The sequence below is a fragment of the Vanessa atalanta genome, chromosome 23, assembly GCF_905147765.1.
Source record: "Vanessa atalanta chromosome 23, ilVanAtal1.2, whole genome shotgun sequence".
In the NCBI taxonomy this organism is placed as follows: domain Eukaryota; kingdom Metazoa; phylum Arthropoda; class Insecta; order Lepidoptera; family Nymphalidae; genus Vanessa; species Vanessa atalanta.
Window position 1 is genome coordinate 2,387,505 of NC_061893.1, and position 21,302 is coordinate 2,408,806.

At 32.7% G+C, this 21,302-nt stretch overlaps 1 protein-coding gene and 1 pseudogene across 1 annotated transcript in view; one reads left to right on the forward strand and one right to left on the reverse strand.

Moving 5' to 3' along the window:
- Window positions 1-2,800: 2,800 nt before the first annotated feature.
- The window catches only part of LOC125073111 (probable sodium/potassium/calcium exchanger CG1090), a 35,021-nt gene continuing 16,519 nt past the window's right edge, over window positions 2,801-21,302 (reverse strand). Inside the window, exons 2-16 of the mRNA XM_047683813.1 lie at window positions 14,317-14,503; window positions 13,437-13,567; window positions 12,930-13,037; window positions 11,550-11,691; window positions 11,073-11,183; window positions 10,609-10,786; window positions 10,168-10,314; window positions 9,928-10,022; window positions 9,437-9,549; window positions 8,891-8,986; window positions 7,912-7,996; window positions 6,457-6,621; window positions 5,970-6,072; window positions 5,657-5,787; window positions 2,801-4,570 (exon numbers count right to left, since the gene is read on the reverse strand). Coding sequence (XP_047539769.1) covers window positions 4,371-4,570; window positions 5,657-5,787; window positions 5,970-6,072; window positions 6,457-6,621; window positions 7,912-7,996; window positions 8,891-8,986; window positions 9,437-9,549; window positions 9,928-10,022; window positions 10,168-10,314; window positions 10,609-10,786; window positions 11,073-11,183; window positions 11,550-11,691; window positions 12,930-13,037; window positions 13,437-13,567; window positions 14,317-14,503 — 1,992 coding nt within the window. The 3' untranslated portion in view covers window positions 2,801-4,370. The remainder of the gene's footprint in view (window positions 4,571-5,656; window positions 5,788-5,969; window positions 6,073-6,456; window positions 6,622-7,911; window positions 7,997-8,890; window positions 8,987-9,436; window positions 9,550-9,927; window positions 10,023-10,167; window positions 10,315-10,608; window positions 10,787-11,072; window positions 11,184-11,549; window positions 11,692-12,929; window positions 13,038-13,436; window positions 13,568-14,316; window positions 14,504-21,302) is intronic.
- Window positions 16,288-16,383, forward strand: LOC125073244 (annotated as a pseudogene).

Below are 21,302 nucleotides of genomic sequence, written 5' to 3' on the forward strand. Positions count from 1 at the left end.
ATAATGTTGGTATTACATATTTTAAAATTCGAATGTCGGTAGGTATATGAAACTTGACGTTGTTTTTATATTTTTAATTTACACAGATTGTTGATATTAGCCGCGATATAAATGAAATTTTATGAACGTTTTCATTTGATATTTCAACATTAGTTATTAATATTATTAAGTTAATAAAATATGCTACATTTATTGTATATCAAAACACTACATGCTTCGAAGCCATTTGAATATAACGTTGACATTACAATATTATAATAAAGCTAAAGGAAAAACGTGCAATTAAACACTTAGGTCTAAATAATAAATCTTATAATAAATTGTTATTTATCGACATGAGTATTGTTATACGCTCATAGTGAGCATGATTTTTCTAGAAGGACTAGTACTTAATTTTTATCATTTGAAATTATTGATAAAATTATTGAATAGACTCCTATATTGAGTAGGGATGTTTGTTCTGAAAGTAGGTAGTAAATCTTACCTATGTAGGTATATAGTTTATCTTAGGACACGTCGCAGTTGATTTTCTCGTTTGGGAATGATTTCGACATTAGCTTTTTTTTAAATTCATTTATTGATTATGGTCTGATAAATTTTAAATTTACATATCCACATGCCTGCCAAAAGTGAGGTGTGTATTTAAAAAATAATCTATTTTGTATAGAGATAGTAGGCCATAACAGGCGGATTCGCCAATGTATTGTGAGCAAGTCACAAGTATATTCACTGATCCTACTATTATGAGGTGACACAAAAAATTAAATTTTGAATAGTGAATTTAACTTTACTATTCAAATTTAACAACATTTACATACATTAGGACCATATTAAAGGGACTAATATATATTTTTTTCAATTAGCACTGGCAGCATTCACACAAGCTTTTTTTTCTAAACATACATTAACTACCGTTTTATCATTATTCCACTTCAAATTGACATTTATAATTGATGCACGTGCGTGCATAGTTTTACTTTTTAAATATATTCTTGAAAATGAACGATAGTAATAAATTTCGGCTTATAACAGAATATTATAAAAAATATTTTTTAATCTCTACGGGGTAATAATGATCACAGAGGGATTTAGATGTACATATATATATATATATTTATATACGTAGTCGATACATTTTATACGTTAGTTTAAAACTAACGTCTCATTCGCTCGAAGTCTATCGAAGCCGTCTATAAGATCGAAGCTTATACCCACATATGCAAAGCGTTTATGCTTGACAGTAAATAGATTTCCCATACGTATCGATTTCGTTTAGTACGATAGATTTGCCCTTTCAAGGCCGTTAAGATTTAGATAGGTACCAAGGCAAGGTAGCTATTGAAATATATTTAGAAAAGCGTAAAAATTTAACGTAAAGCTACTTATTATTGTCACTACTTTAATACTTGTAAATAATTACTCTATAACATGAAGTAAAATAGAATGAATTCATTTCTACCATTCGCTCTTGACATTTACGCACTTTGTAAATAACGTCATTTTCGGATTGGCTCTTTTTCTGTCATCAGTAATTTGACATTTGAAAGAAGACAAATAATTTGAATACAACACAGTAAGAGGATTAATATATAACTTAAGGACAATTCTAATTCCACTAATTAAATCTATAAATAATATGATATTACGCCTAAATTGTCAGTGTTCTGGAAACTTGCACGTCGCATAAACGGGAGACAATTGCTCAGGTGACTCAGAAGCTAGTGCAGTCCTTAATAAAACGATTTCAAAATGTTAATAACATTCTTTCAGACAAGTGATTCTTAATGGTCCGCAGAATTCTCGTGATCCATAGCTCAAATATTCCATAAAAAAATTAAGTAGGTACACAATACCTGTTTTAAATTAAAAATGAAAATGTATTTTTTTTCTTAATTCATAAAACATTATTAAAATAACGTTTTAAATTAGTAGAGGCGGTCCTAGTCAAGCATAGGTAATTTTAAGTATTTCCTTTTTATCTTTTTAAAATTAAAACGATTGACTATCTCTGTGTTAAGCTTAGTGTCATATGGTCATGTGTTTCACAGATTAAAAATTCATAGTTACTCATATATTTCAAACATTAGAGAACCACAGATTTTTGATTCAGACATATGTGTGTGTATTGTGACGCGCGAATGATGTTAATACTGAACACAAAATATTATAATGGTAGTCTCTTATAGTTGTTTGACAACAAATAAAATGTATAGTTACAGGTTAAGGAGTTAATAAAGGAAGTTTAGATATTGAGGTAGAATATATTTATGATGTATTGGAAAACCCGTTCCAGTCTTGATTTTAAAAAGGGGCCTATTTAAATGGAGATTAGATATTCCACTCAATCTATTTAACTTTAGCGAAATCGTATATAATTCTAGGAGAGGTGCTGTTTATAATGTAAAAATGTTAAACTATTTAGGTATTTTAATTCGTCCAAATCTCGATGTCCTTTTGTTGTATGAGTTTTACTTAATCTATGGTCATCTACATTATTTATGGCTAACCGTTAACCACAGATATTTGTTAAGTTTTACATTTGATATTGTAATTTTTTTATTATTTTGCGCTGCTTAAATTGAACAGTCAGCCTTAATAATCTACATTTATACTGAACACAACTACATTTTTATCATTACAAGGATATAATTAAACATTTTGACTAGCACAGATAATCAATTTAACAATATGACATTTTTACATAATATATTTTTTTTAAATGACACTTAAACTAGATGAACATTAATAAATATTATTTATACATTTAAGCAAACGTACATTTCATTAGATATTTACGAGGATACGATAACAAATATAGTATCTCTTAACGCCTTGCGTTGCAATCATAATAACTTACGCTTAAAATAATTCAACGTAACTATGTATTAAGTGTAATAAAATTACATAAATTATATTATGAAATCGTCAAACATGAAAATTGTTAATCCATTTCGTTGAATTTATAGACGATCGTTTTCGAAATAATTTATAATTTCACTTCATAAAATTCATTTATATATAGTATCTACATTATAAAAAATTTAAACTGTTTTCTTTGTTTTATTTTCATAGAAACACAAAGAATAGCATTATATAAATCTTCCCAAGTTACTTTATTTCACGACGAGACGACGGTATTCATTTAAGGTCATATTTTTTTGTGCGTGAAATACAATTCATACTTAGTAATAAATTGCAGATAAAAAACTAATATATTGAGTTAAAAATTGATATTTTTAAAAAATAACAATTGTATATTTGAATTGCACAACTTAACGATGAATGAAATAGATTATTTACAAAAATAAAATACTTTACTTTTACATAGAGCTGCTTAATCTTCAAACCATGTCAAGAAGAAAACATCCGTTTTGAATTACTTACTATATCTAAATGAAAAATAAATTATTCGATATTTAAACGTACTATTTAAATAGTTTTATTTTAAAGCTGACAACTATGATAGTACAATAAAATGTTCGGAGTTTTGCGCCGATTCTTTAAAACGGACACATAGCCAAGAATAAACCAGAAGGATGACAGCTCTATCATTCATTTCAATTTTAACTCGCACATCTAATCAAATAAACTCCTAATCTTATTAATACAGATAGAAGCTACAATCGATGTTTCATTTATTCGTAAAATTATGGCAAGTGAATAAATCTATAAGTAACACAGATTACTAATTCCATAAAATAACTAAAAATAAAATGAAATATTTATTATTCAACTTCATAAATTATTTTATCTTACATCATAAAGCTTTTGATCGTTTATATGTCTAGATAGGATGTCAAAGCGAAAACTATTTTTTTAAGTACACGCACACTAAGTAGTGTGCCGTTTGGCTAGTGTCAAGCGTATAGTTGTCATACACGCTAAGATAATAAACTTGGATCGATCGTTTTAGTTCTTTTGTAGTGCGACACTTTCTAGATATATAAAAAATCTCAGCATAAAGCTAATCTGGTACTCTTTAATAAGCTATATTAAATAAATTAAAGTGTAAAATTCACCATACACACAATATACGAAATAACGAGAGAGTTCGAAATCTAATCTAGTGACGTATCAACAGTTGTAAATATTTTTAACGGATGACTAAGACCTATAAATATAACTTGTTTGCAGGACAAGAAACTTTGCTTATTAGGTCTTTTGTAAATATTTTAATTTACTTGTTAAACATTAAAGACTATAAATTAATTGAATGACTAGAGTAAATAAATACTTTTTGCACATGAAATTTTAAAATCATAATAGAAAGAATATTTTACACTGGTCACACTGAAATAAGTCATGTATTAAATTCGAAGCAAAGTTTCTTCATACAAAGAATAAGTATAAACTACCGAAGTTTCAAGTATTTAATAAATGGACTCGCAGTCTGGTGGATGGTAGTTACCGAAGACGTTGAGCTCGTAGAGACTTGCGAGGGTTATAAACAGAAGGTACCACACCATCAGTACGGCGCCGAACTTGCGGTCGAGTTTCCAGCCGTTGGCGTGAGTCGCTACCACGAGGAATATGACCGTTGAGAACAAGGACAGCGTTGAGTAGATTAAACCTAAAAAAATATGTAGTAAATTATTTCTTTGCCTTTTAGATTGATTATCAATTTATTTTTTAATTAAATGATTTATTCTATGTTTTACTGTTTTAAGAACAATATAACGAAAACCCTATTGGAAATACAGGTACTTTTTTAATTATTCGACGAAGGCAGCCTGTCTGGAAATCTTCGCCAGCAAATACATTAAAAATAATTCATTACACTGTCAATGCACAGATAGTCATGAGATGTTATCTGTTCATAACCAAATTACTGGTAAAAGTACAAGCTCAACAACAGTTGAAATGCTTCTCGTCTCCGTTTGTTTCAGATTGCCCTCCCGTCGGGTTACGAGGGCTATTCTCCGTCCAGAATGACAAAATTTACCGAAATCGTTCCAGACGCCATGCTTGTTCCAATTAACAGCTAGAAGCTGCCTATAACACTTTAAGTTTAATGATTTCATGCAATAAGCAGATGAAATAAATGATGGTAAAGAAAAATGCACCGAAAATTCGTAGAATCTGATGATATTGATGCTTAAACCAATTCTGAAACGAGGCTTTCCACAATTGCTGCATTTACATGATGGTATTTAAAGTATGCGCCGTATTTTATTAATATTATTGATAGCCGCTCACTATGCACAAATATGATTTATTTAGGTATAACCTAAAAACCACGAGTAATCATTATTAGAAATGGGTTTTTTAGCAATTGTAATGTTACATTAATGTTTGTAAAGCATATTGTCAGTGAGCCGAGATGGCCCAGAATTTTGAATGTGTGCATCTGAACCGATGATTGCAGGTACCCAAGCAAACAACACTTAATTTCCATGTGCTTAATTTGTGTTTATAATTCATCTCGTGCTCGGCGTCGAAGGAGAATCTCTTGAGGAAACTTGCATGTGTCTAATTTTGCCACGTGTATATCCAACCAAAAAATAGCCCAGCAGAGGGCTGATACTACTATATTCTCCTACAAATAACTTATACTAATTAGGTATAAATGCTTCCGTTCACATATGAATTTATATATATAAGTTCTTGCTAGAAGAATTTATTGTTAAAATCCATACCCTTGTTTACCACTCATTACCTTTGCTAATGACGTTGACATGACTGCCGGGCTGGATGATGGCGGTCTGAATGAACCACGGCAAGCCGAGGCAGACCAGAATATCGAAGACGTTGGAACCGACTGCGTTTGAAACTGCCATATCGCCGTAACTGTAGTACGAATATTTTTATACATTATAATACCCTTCAAAATTGTATTGGAATAAATGTAAATTAAAAAATTGTCTGAGAACTAAATTAGGCACAGATAAGCACTTAAAAAAAATCGGAAAAATGAATAGAATATAATTATTAAATAAAAAATTAGAAAATTAAAATATAAATAAAGGTACCCTTCTTTGATGACTGCAAGGGAGGAAAGTGCATCCGGAACGGATACACCCGCAGCCACGAACGTCAGACCCATCACCGTATCGGGAATGCCAAGTGTATACCCTAAACATGGAACCAATTGTTAAATCAGCTTAGAGTTCCTTTAATATCAATATTTAGTAATTAGATGTCTCTTTACACTTAGAATCGCACCTAAAAAATTCATGAGTCAATTTGATCATTGTGTAACATCTGTGATTAACGGATATTTAATGGCAAATAGATAAAATATTATCAATGAATTAGACTTTGGAATAGTTACATTGATTTAAGCTAACATATATATTCTTAACGGAATTTTATCATAAACAATAAATCTTCGAAAACGGTAAAGTTTTTTCTAGATGTTTAAAAGTACCTACTTATATTTCTCAAATACTACTGCCTTATAAATTTTAATACAATTTTATATTTAATAGTCCATAATGAGAACTCTCCTAAACTCACCGATAATAGTTATCATCCACACCATAAAGTAGGAGTAGAAAGAGATCCATAGCATAGAGATGATGAAGGTGATAGGATACCAGCGACCACGGCAGTCAGGCATCGTGTGGCGACATGACCAATGGACGGGGAAGGCCACGTACCAGCACGCTAGCTGCACCACGCCTGAGAGTAGATACAAATCTAATGATTATAGCACATTAAACATTTCTGTTTTAGCGCTATAATTCAGTAATCGTTTAACTAACTTAATTGATAAATTAGCTTAGCTAAGCTTCAGATGCGGTAGTGATCAAGTAACTTAATGCAAATTATCTAGAAACAAACTAAGTCAGCTTGGATTCTGACTCAGTAAAAATAAATTCACGGGGCTTCTCAAGAAACCCTTATTAGCCACCTGAGGTTATGATCGTGAGATTGGGTACATTCCATTGAGTCAGAAAAGTTCGTAAAGCTGTTTGAGCAGCGGCTGATTTGTCTCCAATCGTGTTGGATCTCCATCAGACATAGAGTGAAAAAATAGGACATACTTCGCGTTTTTACCGCTGAACTGATTTCGATTAAATTTGGTATGGAAATAGTTTAAGTCCCGGTGAAAGCTATATTTTTTAATTCACTTCTCGAGGCTGTGCAATTGGTAAGGTTTTATAAATTTCGTCTCGGTAAAGACAGCTAGCAGTTCAGCTATGTTATAAACTTTTACTGGTTTGATTCAAATACGTTTGTGTTGAGATGTCATCTTATCACAAGACGCTCTATCTCTAAACAAAGAAATATTTTCATATTTTGTGACTTTGACGGATGTGATTTATCACTCACATACTCATACTGATAACAAAATTAAAATAAAATATGATATGTCACACAAACTGCAGCTTCGGAGAAGCAAAAAAATCCTTATTAAAAAAAATGTAACCGCTTTTACACGCAGAATAGACACTAGAAGTAGAAGAACTAAAATTGTTTCGCAAAAAATTATCTATGTAATTGTCTCTTGTGATAAATGCACTGAATCACTTTTCATTAAAATATGAAATCTGTTTATGAATTTAGTACTAGATTTCTTGAATCTAATGTGTTGGAATGTGTGCATATTCGTGTCTATTAATGTGTAAGTATCCATGTGTGTGTGTTGTAGTAAATCATGATCATTTTAATACTAATATTATACGAGTAAATTCAAAAGTAACTCATCTATCTCTATGTTACAAGGTTATCCTTCAAGGCTAAACCACTGAACCAAATTGCACATGAAGCGAGCTTAAACCCAACGAAGGACATGGGCTACTTTTTATATCAAAAGCGACCATCTCCCCAAATAGGCAAGCGAAAACTATTAATATATATGCAGGGCAGCATAAAATCTCAGCGATCTGTCTAAATAAAAATGACATTAAAGCATACGTTTTGGTTTTCGTTAGAACCTTATTCAAATATAAATAAAAACAAACGTACTGGCTCCGATTGGCTTTACAAGAGGATCGATTGCTGTTTCTGGATTGTATTCCTTGGCTTTGTAGTAAGCCGGTTGTGCTGGTGCCTGAAATTGTTATATTTAAAATACGTTATTATTAAACTTATACAATTGATATTCTTCTAAAAATTTTCAAGTTTTTTTTGCAATTATTATAATGGACAGAGGTATTCTGCACTAAGAAACTCGAGACTCAACGCAGAACAGACGCGTGAAATATTAGAATTTGATATATGACATTGACTAATAATTTATATGAAGGATGGAGCGTCAAAATTGAACATATCGCTTGTTAACATTTCACGAGTGTCGATATGAAGTGAATTCTTACAGAATCATACAGCTGTTATTTTGAAGTAAAGTTACTATACAATATACATAAATACATCTTCTGTGATAAATATAATCTTAGCAATAACTGGTAGGCAGACGAGGGTGGGCCACCTTCCATCAGGTTTGACCACTGATCACCACCGTCCATAGACATTGCCAATGCGCTATAAGCCCTGGAACTAAGATGCTATGTTCGTCGTAGGTATGTTGGTTTACTCACGTTTCAAACCGAAACGCAACAAACTGAGGAATGCTGTTTGGCGGTCAAATTTGTGATATAAGAGTGAGACATAACTATTTTTCTTTAAATTAAAATTTGACCAAATAACTCGAACAGGGTATAGTAGACTCTTTATTGTTCCTAACATGTATTCTATTAGAGGAAATTATTATAACGGATCTTATAGTCCGGTTTATCATGCTCATGGTCACGAGATCTGTAACACAAGTCTTACTTAGTTTGAGCTGCTGTGATTTACTTTTATTTTTTGGGTATCATAAAATTGAATACATGTATTTTGAGACGATAAATAATAGTAATATATTTTTATTACCATTATATTAGGAACACTAATGGTTAATGTTAGTTTAAAGTTTCGGTGTCTTGGAAAATCGAGTCCCGAGTACCTGTGGGGCGGGCGGCTGCCCGGGCGACGTGGCGGCCTGCGGCGGCGGCGCGGCGTCGCCCCAGCCCGACGCGGCGGGCGCGGCCGCGGGCTGTTGCTACACGAAACAAAGATATTCGGTTCATTCAAGTTCATTTTCTTCTCTCAGAACGAATTTCTTCAATTCAAATTACTGTTTGTTGAAATGAGCTTGCATAAAGATTTTCAGTTAAAAATAGTGTCCTAGTGAATATCTTAACCCTTATGTGCGTGAAAATGTTTTTATAATATTTGTTACACAACATTTCATAATTTTATTTTAATATCCTTAATTCATGAATAACTAAAAATAACTTAATATATACTTTTAAATCACTATTCACATAATTATAAATAAATGTTAATTTTTTTACGAAATAAAATTAAACGTTAAGCTGATACCAAGCTACGCCCATAAAGGCGTATTATCCGAGTTGAATCTTAACAATAAACTGTATTCACGTTATTTTAATGTGCTCGAATGTATTTAATAATGACGTCATGAGCTAAAATGGATGAAGACACGTACCAGCGCGGTCTCGTCCCAGGCTCGGTCCGGATCCCAGGCCTGGCTCGGGTCCCAGGCGGCGGTGGGATCCGCATTGTACGCTACGTTGTCGTAAGCTCCATCGGGGTTGTACGCTATTGATCATATTATTTTCAATCACAATTATAAATCGTCATAATTATATGTGATAAGCGATTAGTTATTAATTACTAATAAATACAAACGAAAAGAAACAATCAAGACAATTTTTAAAGCAAAGCTAACTTGAACTTTGAACACATTAATTCAAGCTAGCTAATGTATGCTGTATCAACACTAATAATTAATTACCAGTGGATTACTAACAGTATTTAAAAGGGGATATTTACCATGTTTTTTATTCTCGTGAACAAGACATTCGTAGATAATGTCGAAATATCGAGCTCCAACAAATAAAAATAAAAAGACATGGTAAATATACCGTTTTAAATACTGTTAGTAATAAAAATAACCATGTTAATTTAAAATCTTACCAGTGGATTGTTTCGTAGCGTCGTTGTCCTGTCCCTCCATTTGCGTGTACTGGCCTTCCGCTGCGGGCGCACTCGGTGGCTGACCACCCGCACTTCTGACAAGACAATATATATTCTATTAGCTCAAGGGATTATTATATATATATATGATATATTATATAAAGATTATCAAGCGAGTAAACTGATCATATCAGTCTCCGCGTTAAGAAGACATTTTTCTATAATATTAGATCGTTTTACTTGTATGTAACGAGCGCCGCTTGTTCCTCCCTCGAAGGTAGCTTGAAGGGCAGAGGGAGGGTCAAGGCCCATCTTTCCAAGGCGTTATTGAACCTCAGCGCCACGCAGTATACGCCATACATTATCAGCATGAATAACGCTTCAGGCCTGCAAATGGTAGATAAATGTAAATGTCCACTAGAACCAAACTTAAATAATATGCTCATAATTTTGAATTGTTTAAAAAAAAAACCAGATCTATTTGCAGAAGTATGCTATCATGCAGTATATTTTTTATAGATTTCATTATACTATCTAAAATTAAAATATATATGACCCACACACACACTTCAATAATATGATACAAAATAACGCAGAAGTTTAAGCTTCATTTGGTAACAGAGTAAATTCTTGTTTCGCCGTGTGTGGGTCAAAAAAATCTAATTATATAAGAAATCGTACCAGGACACGTAACCATTGGCGATAGTGCAGAGCATGACGAGTATGGAGACGGCGTAAAAGAAACAGTCGCGACAGAGCGGCCACCAGTTGAGATGAGACACCGTGCCGGCGCACAGCGCGCACACCGAGATCACGAACATTATGTTGAACACCGCCGAGCCGATAACACCCGACACGCCTGCGATCGTATAAAATACTCTCAGTATGACGATGATGCTTGTCTATGATCTATTATTTACATTTAGTCACCATTTTCAGAAGGCTAGACAATAACATTCGAAATTTAAAATAATTGTCGAAGCAAATTCAAGCTTTGCTCGTCGAAAGAAAACGTCGAAGAGATGGAATTCTTTATTTTAATCATAATAATATTTGCTATTGCTTGTGCACGACTGTGTATCGCATACATTTCTGTATAAATAAAGGATGTTATTTTTTATATGTACACTGACCAGTACACTTACCAATATCATCTTGGGCACAGAAGACACCGATGACGACGGTAGCAAGTTCAGGGGCAGAACTGCCCGCCGCCATGAACGTCGCACCCGCAACGTCCGGAGCAAGCTTCAACTCTACGCAGCACAGATAATAAATGAGACTTTACGCGACGCGTTGTAGAGCACTAAGTTACGGCCAATTGACCATAACTAATTTAGTCGAATACGAACAGGCGAGGAGGAGCTGACGATTGTTGACATCACTTTAACAGCTTGTCTTTTCAAGATGTCAAGTGCTAAAATATCTATAATCCGGCATGAACTCGCGAAGAAACTTGATCAAGAAACTTCGGAATTAGGTACATATAAATGTCCACCAGTCTATTTATTTTTAAAACGGCTTATGTAAGGTGACCAATTTGACCATATTAGTCTAATCCTAATGTCTTATACCTGGATTATACAATTCGAAGTAAGGCAATTAAAAAATTATAAACCTACCTTCGCAGATCCTGTCCAGACTTGAGACAAAATATTCATCGCAGACGATAGCCAGGCCGATGAAGGTGAAGACTGCGACCAGGATGTGGAGGATGAGACCGCCGTGTCGGCGCGCCGTCTGGCCCATTAATGGCCGCGGAAACTGTTATGTCACGAGAAAATATATAGCATATATATATTTAAAGAAATACTATATATCGAGATGTTTTTTTTAACTATTATTTATAATCAGTATTATGATATAATATTAAATAAGTATCCGTAACAAGGGTATTTAATATCAAATTTATATAAATTAAAATATGCATTTTGTAGCAAAATCATGACGATTGTAAAATAAATCTTAATATCCTTCAAAGTTCAAAATGATAAGCCATTCAAATAGAATTAAATAAGAAAAATTAATTCAATAAAATTCAATTGAACGCGTTAGAGCGAAGGCGAAGAATGAATGTTTTTTGTCAAAATGCCATAAACTGGTATTTTTCAGTAAATTCAGTTAACTGGAAGGCTAACGACCAAATTGTATATAGGTAACGTCAAAGCCGAGCCGAGATGGTCCAGTGGTTAGAACGCGTGCATCTTAACGATGTGCATTCTAATTTCAACGAAATTCTGCCACATGTGTATTCCGCCAACCCGCATTGGAGCAGCGTGGTGGAATTTGCTAAAAACCTTCTCCTCAAAGGGAGAGGAGGCCTTTAGCCTAGCAGTGGGAGAAAATTTACAGGCTGCTAATACTAACAAACGTCAAAGCGCTACAAATGAATTTGGTTGTAGGGTAGGTTGTAGTTGTAAAAAAGAAGCTCTTGTCTTTCCTTGGACTTCAAGCTTGCTTCATATCAAATTACATCAAATTCGGTTCAGTGGTTTAGTCCTGAAAGCCTAGCAAACAAATAGTTAAACAGACAATATATCCAGTTACAGTAACAACGTTCGTTTACGTTATTGTTATTCGTTATATCACTCTGACAATTATAGTGACAAAGAATCTTCATAAAATATAACTCTCTTACTGGATAAAAAAAGTAGTACATTGAAAAACATTATTTTGTGTTTAATGGGAGACTTGAAAAACATATAATAAACACTGAAGCAAAGTCTTAAGTTAAATAAAAATTCGATAGAAGACCTAAAAAAAAAATCACAATACACTTAGTATAGTCTATACAAATATTATAAATGCGAAAGTAACTGTCTGGCTGTTATAATTTCACGGATAAACCAAATTTGATTAAATTTGATACGAAGCCAGCTTTAACACCACGGAAGAACATATGTTACTTTTTAATACCTAACACCTTACGGCCAACTCTGAAAACGAGAACGAAACCGCGGGCGACAACTAGTCATTTCATACTTTGCTTTACTGTAAGTTACCTGTTCGATGGCTGGTGGTGTGCAGTTCCGGAGAGGGTGGACGGTGGGTATAGCATCGATTTCTTCCTCCTTTTCTTCTTCGTCGCGAATCTCTATCGTAGTCTTATCCTAGAAAATTATGTCATTAAACATTAAAATATTGTAATGCTCAACTTCCAGGAATTGCCTGTCTGTGTAAGCAGTAAATGGGATGAGGACGTAAAAATATAGGAATGTCTTTGACGTATTACTTATCAGAAATGATCGATTAATAATGAACGTTAAATGGGAATTCATATTTACACACACACTTTTAATGTGTATAACCAAGAGTATTACGACGTTGTGTAGGCGATTTAAGACAAACCATAAAAATATAAGATATTACTTTGAGGTACAATAATTAATAACTTAGTGGTATAATCCTAACTAGATTGGATGTAGTCAACCAGTACAACCAGTGAGGTATGAAGTAATACTTAGTAAGGTAATTCTAAATGTTTGTCCAAAATAAACGAATAAACTTACATCCTCATAACCTGCGTCCTTCTGTTTCTTCTTCTCACCCTCGTCTTCAACGTCAAGACCCTTCATAGCTTTCTTACCGTCGACTTTTGTACTTTCTTCTTTATTTGATACCATTGGTGTTACGTCTGACACTATAAGAAATTTAACAGCAATAAATTCACATAACATTTTATATTTTAAGATTGTGTTTATACGTTTAGTTTGCAAATGGCCATGCGTGGGTATTGTGCTGGATTTTTGTTCCAAAGTACGACATGTTTGGTATAGGCAGTTCTTATAGGCGTCTTTGAGCGTGATCGTAAACTTTAAATTTATTAGTACATATAAGAGATCTGCTTAGTTTCATTGTTATGTACTATTGTGTATTAGTATTTTATTATAAGGTATCGTAATGGGTCGGTATTTATTAATATTGTTTAAATACATTGAATTTACATTAATATATATTTTTTAATTCATATTATAGAAGATGTATATTAAATAAACATAGTTGTTTAATTAGCCGTCATTTTTATTATTTTATTTTTTCAGATTAGTAGACCCAAATTGATTCCCTTAGTGGTTAAGAGGTCATTTTCGCTCGTAGACATTGCAAGAAGTAAAAACAACACTTTAACCTTTAATGACAGTAATTACAATCTTCAAATCGTAACACAGCCAAACAAAGTATTGATGTTCACGGTGAGTGGGTTATACCTACCCAGAAAGACATTATTTTTATGATTACGTTAGCAAAACTCAATTACGCGATTTCCCCACTTGAAGGTGGGACTCGCCGGCACTGAGTGCACCAAAATACCTAATGCCCGAGGGCATCATGTGGTCGCCTATAAAATGTGCTATTAAATTCACTTTAATGATATCAGAAGTGATTATTTACCTTTAGGACCTTCAGCGTTTGTCGTTTTACTGAACTCAGGGGCTGGTGATACTTTGCCAGTTTCTGGTGTTTTGTCCATCGGGTCAGCCGGTTCGGACGCATTGCTCAACACAGCTTGGAATACGGAGTACGCGATGAAGAACACCGACACCGTCAACCAACGGTGTCGGCGCGGTTTTCGCATTCTCTGTAACCATAGATATATTAAGTTAGTATTATAATGATTTATACAAAAAATATTTTTTTCTATACTTACTATGCTACATGTTCTGTCTTCACACGGAAAATTCGTCAGAAATAACAAGTTGTTTTTTTCATGTCTCTTCGTGCTAATTTTTTTGTCAAAATCAAGAAACAGTTTCGCGCCAATATTTTGTATTTACGGACGCCAATATTTGTATTACGGCGAACGAGTTTATGGGCCACTTGATGGTATGTGGTGTGACCAATGCCGCCTATAGAAATCAGTACTGTTGGAATTAATAAAAATTCCTTACATCAACAGTTTTTAAAAAGATTAAGATGTTATGTCACTTGTGCTTGTATTTATACTGGTTCACTTACAGTTCAAACCAAAACACATAGCATAATGAAATTATAATTATTTTGTCAGGATTGGTGGTTTCTAGGATTAGCACGATTAAACATAAGAACTATCCAGCTTTTACAAGTACAACACAAGTTGGTACAACTTACATTTATACTTTACATCTACTAGTACCTAAATTTAAGCCTCCCATGACATTTACAATTACTGACAAAATCTTTATCTGAATAAAAAAATAACTGAAAAAACTGGCGTGGAATGTTTTGAAAAATATTTACAATATTCAGTTCAATACTAAATAAAGTGATTGTAACTTATAATTATATAGATTATTAATTAACTTGACACGTTTCAATTTGTGTCAATATTTTTTTTTAATAATGAGAATTGTAATTAAAAAAGTAAGCACTTTGAGACTTTTTATTGGTAATAAAACCTCTATCGTATCGTCACATTCGAGTTTTACTGCGGCCGTTAAAGTTTATCGTTAAGAAGTTCTATTATATTGAACTACAAATTGAATAAGTTTGATATGAAATAAGTTTTTAATCAGTTTCATATATTGTATTGTTAGTTTTGACGTATTTTTAATATCATGATTAAAGACGTACATCGTAAAAAGATTCAAAACTTCTTTACATAGTATAAAACAAATTCGCTTTCTCTTTGTATGCTTAAATCTTTAAAACTACGCAACGGATTTTGATGCGGTTTTTTTTAAATAGATAGAGTGATTCGAGAGGAAGATTTTGTATATAATACATAGACAATATAGTTAAGTAACACTGATATTTTTAAAAGTTTCTAATGTGATGTCGTAAATTTATACATTTTTTGCGCTTACATTGTAAACGCTGGCTGAACCCAACGAGATAGTTCAAAATAATGTACTTCAGTATTGTACACCTTAAAACGGTCTTTAAAAAAGTCCGCGAAGGTATATGTCTATCTCTTAGGGATTACCCACATTGCACCCGTGCGAAGCCGGGGCGGGTCGCTAGTATTCTTATTAACCTTCTTTTCCTCTTGCATTTTGTTCCAAATATATTTCGTGCCTCTGACGACGTTGAGTCTTTGGTATATTCGGTATTATATTTTATTCTTATTTATGAAAGTGTTTTCATTAATAAAAGTGTTTTTAATATTATACTTGTAGGAATTGCATTCCACATTATAATTCATACATGCATCGAGGTCCAGAGACGCGCTCCGACTAAATTAAAAACTTTTTTTTTTTTTATCATGGTTGAGTATTGCTGTTGGCCCTACTGGCCTTTACAGCGTCACCGAACGTTGGGGCGAGTGTTACGACTCTGCCTTAGAGTGAACCCTTTTGGGCTCGAGAGTGACGTTCGTCCTGAGGGTGTCTCCTATGAGATCGCACCTCGGCTCAGAACGTAGTCGGTGGGGATCAATTAAAAACTATCGCTTCTCGGCCTTTTGGCTAAGATCAAAGTGTAGTATCTGTTCTTTTCAGCTTAATTAAAAACTAAATTCGGGAGCTATTTATACTACGCGAAAATCGGCAAGCGCACACGGCGCTTACCCAGCGCGCTCTATCGGACTTTCGTGTCAACACACGAAATGAACATACGAAATTGCGGCGTCGTCATTGGTCGAAAAATCGAACATTTAATTCGTAGTTTAATTTCCAAAATATTTTCAATTGTAATGTATAACTTTTAATTGGCTGAATCATAATTTTTATCATTGTAAATTTTGTAACTTTCTATTGGTAGAAAAGTAAGCGTTTTCTTTGGACGAAAGAATTTGTAAATATGCACTGAAATTATTTCATTAGATAATATTATTCCTAGATTTTGTATATATATCGACACATTTTTGAAATAAAATCATTCCGATCCGACCAGCAAGAAAGTGTTCTTTTACTCAAGAAATAGTAACAACAAGTAAGCTAGGGACCAGTACCCCTACATACTTATTAATTCAAATCTCTAGACATTTTTTTTTATTTATTTACAGTATTCTTTGTTTAGGGATGAAAACGAGGCTTTTATACAGTAGCACGATATCTGTTCATTCTTACCAAGAGTAAGAATGAAGAGAGAACGAATTTTTCGAAAAAAAATCAAAATTGTTTTTTTTTATTTTTATTAAACGAAAGCATGAACTATGCATTCTATGAAGATAAACTTAAGCTGGCATTTAAGTTTACATTTAAATCAATCTCGAAAAACTAACTATATAAATAATAATAATTTAATATTATTACTATATAATCATTTTCGGCACTATCATATTTATATACAGGTCAAGTTACGAGTGCGCTCGTCCGTTGCCTAATTTGCCTACATAAGCGGGACGGCGTCGAATTAGTTTCGGTACGTGAAATGACCCGAGGGACAATTTCAACTGGGCACCGCTTACATGAATTACCGTGATCAATTACGCTTCGCATGTTATGGGGATAGTTTTCGCAATTAGTATTTTGTTAAAATTTTATGTTTGAATAGTTTAAAATTATACGTAATTTAATATACGTAATTTTATAAAATTAAACGAGAACTCAGTATCAAGTAATTAGTTGGTTTTGTGTTCTTGTACATAATAAATAGGTTTTGTTTCATATTAATAAGTCTTTCCCATATGGTAGTCTTTATCTGTATATGTATATTACACACGGTGCTGCTCACCAGTTCTGTTACTAGAACTTGGCTGACACGCTACCGCGTGTCCAGATTACTTATTTCATGTATAATAATCACTATTGCGTTATTATTTATGTTTAGTTACTATTTATATTATATTCTTATTATTACCACAGTTTTCCAGCATATAAACTATTCCAATCCTTCTGGTGTACTGTAAAATATTATACAATCTAATTAAGGATGTTCAACTTTTTAAATGTGCTGAATATTAGAGTTCTATGTTTGAAATGTTTATTTGGTCAAATAATTACGTTCCGATCTATCCTAACCGATATAATTAAATGCGACAATATGACATCCGTTGCTATTTAATTTAACGTGATTAGTGAAATAATTATTTGTCAAATTATATAACAAGAATTGTTTTTTGTTCACTGGTAATTTAAACAAGTTAAATCTTATATATATTGATTATATTATATAGATATAATCCCATATAGATTGGTACTATAAGAAGTTTTAACCATCGCCATTGCAACAGCAATCGTAGGAACTAAGATGTCATGTCCTTCTTACCTTTAGATAACCGATTCACTCAACAATGATGAATTTTGGACACTATATTGGTATATAATATATGTATATATGTATTAAGAAATGTTTCCCTTAAATTTTTTATGAGCTTAAGACTTTTCTATTACAAGCTACGGATCACAAACATGGGGCCTCACCAACAAACACATAATTAAAATAAACAAAGAAAATTAATCTTAACATCGAGTTACGAGGCAAAATTAAAGTATTTAGATAGAACTTCGTAAATAACATGAGAAATAGATGTCCAAAATATGAAATAAATCTATCACACACTTATTAAGGAAAAAATATAAAGGAATGCGTCGGTAGATTGAAATTACAATAAAGCGGGAACTTGGAATTGAAAAGCCACAAACCGGAAGTTATGGCAAAACGTGGGTGGGAAGGATCTAAAGCAAAGAGGAAGCTTTGTCAATGCTAGAGATTACATTATTATTAGAAAAAATAATTGCATATATATATATATATATATATATATACACAGTATCAGAAGTAAAGTCTATTTGAATTTGTAGTCATACGATATCGTATTACTTCGAAATTTAAACATACTTAAATGTTGTGTAGCGGTGTTTATTAAACCCTAATTTATTTACTTCTCAATACATAATTGACATAAGAGAAAAATTAATTAATCAATATAACATTGTTTAACCAATCACTCATTAAGCAACATTTTAAGTAAAGCCGTTAATATTCTATTAAATTAAGCCTCTCAGAACTACTTGGTGGTAGGGCTTTGTGCAAGCCCGTCTGGTTAGATACCACCCACTCATCAGATATTCTACCGCCAAGCAGCAATACTCAGTATTGTTGTGTTCCGGTTTGAAGGGTGAGTGAGCCAGGGTAACTACAGGCACGGGATATAACATCTTAGGTCCCAAAGTTGGTGGCGCATTGGTGATGTAAGGAATGGTTAATATTTCTTACAGCGCCATTGTCTATGGGCGGTGGTGACCACTTACCTTCAGGCGGCCCATTTTGCTCGTCCACCTACCGATACCATAAAAAAAAACAACTGTTATTAAACATAAAAGATTTCACAATTGAATGATTATAACATTAGACTGATGTGTCAGTGCCATGAAGTCAACTTTGCAGTCAAACGGAACATTTCTTTGGCTTCTTTAAAGGTATCGTGTGTAGATAGTAGATACGTATTGGGAATTGTATATATAGCGTTTATAATACTTTGGATAATGTAAGTTAAATTAAATTATTATTATAATAAATCTGACATACATATAACTGCGTGCAGTGGCGTAGCTAGGTGGGTAAGGACCCCCGTGCATAGAAAAAGAATCGGGCCCTCGTCCCCTCTTTAACGTATATTGGCATTCAAAATTATAGATAGTAATAAGAATGGGATACAGGATACAGTGAGTTGAACGTATCATTAGTAAGTTAAATCCATACTTCATCTCTATTCAAAGCTCTTTTCATAGCTTAGGTTAGAGGGCCCCCAGAGCTCAGGGGCCCTGGTGCAGTGCACCACCTGGCCCTACGATAGCTACGCCACTGACTGCGTGGACTTAGTTCTATTATCTATACTGTATGTACATATACTCTAAAATTAAAATGATGAAAAAGGGTAAATTAGTTTCTTGCTAGTTTTTTCGGTATAATCTACTTTCCGAACCAGTGATAGCTTTACGTTTATTTTAACACTGTAACACGACGAATAAAAAGTGTTTTAATGACAAGTATATCAAGATATTCTTTATTCAAGTAGACACTTGAATAAAGAATATCTTGATATACTTGTTTTGAGTATTTATTTTTTTCTTATAACTAATTTGATAAGTTAGTAGTAATAAATACACCAGTACAGAGAATATTTATTTATTATTTGTTTTATTTTATAAATATTATAGTCCTCAAGTTAAAAATCTAATTACCAAAAATGTCCTATTATCATTCCATGCGCGACTTTTTTGTTTTTTTTTTTTAATAATCATTTTGCGCGGGAAGACATCTTGTATTATTTTGTTTTAAAGCCATACGAATGACGTTCTGAAATCGATTACACTTTTATGCAATCGGATACAATAACAAAATATTTGTTTTTATAATATATAATTATAATATAAGTGTAACTACATAAATAAGTATTTTTAAGAGTAGTAATAGTAAAAACTCCCAAATTGTCTTTGGAAAAATCTCATTGTCTTTGATTAGTATCTAGATCATGGTATGATCTAGGCTGATATCTCTGTAATAATTATTACTTATATACTAAATTATATATAATATATAAATTATAACTTTGAGCGTATTTAACTATCTCAATCTCAAGTTCTTTATTCAAATGTAGTTTTGAACGAAGCTTCTGTTAGTGAGATAATATTTTTTATCTCTCTGAATACATTTTCTGTATAATCGACCACTGAGCTATCTCGGCAATTGAATACAATTATATCTTAAAAATACTACGTTTATTTCAAATTAAAACAAGATAACGGCGTAAGTAATGACTATCATGACGTCACGTATATCCAAGAAATTTTTTTTTCGTGAATCCTACCCATACTAGTTGCTAGTATCTATTTAGTAATGTAATATACGTTAATACAAAAAAGGTCTATACCTTTTTAGTTTCCAAGTATCGATAAGAGAAATGATTAATCCTCTTTGTCATCGAGTGAGTGCATCAAAGGAAACAGGGCGATAGAACTCTATAGAGGCATAGTATTGATCGGGTCATCTCTGTGTGGGTAGATTATACACAACAGTATCCAAAAATAAACCGTAGTAACAAGAGATACAGCACAATTTAGAGTACACATGTTACAAAGTGATGTTAATAATTCAGTATGAGATTAAATTAAAATGATGCCTACGTGTTTTCCGATGTAAGCCGAAAAGGGGTTTATTTCGGGATCAAATTAATGAAGGCTTGGCCTGATGTTGAAAAAAGTAACAAATATTTTTAATTACACTTTTTAAATTTGGATTTTAGGAAAACGATGTATAAATAAAAAGGCCACTCAGTCAGCCCACTACGATCGTAACCGAAGACTGTAAGGTTCAAACAAGTACCACTACATTTACATGTTTAATTTGTGTTTTACGTTTAAAATAAATTTCATCGTCAAAGGAAATCATCGTTAGAAGACATGCACGTGTTGGATTATATTCTGTCACATGTGTTATTAAAAACCTTTTCTAGCAGAAGAATACTGTCATGGTATTACTTTTATTTAACTGGTTTTCCGTCTTTAATAACTGTT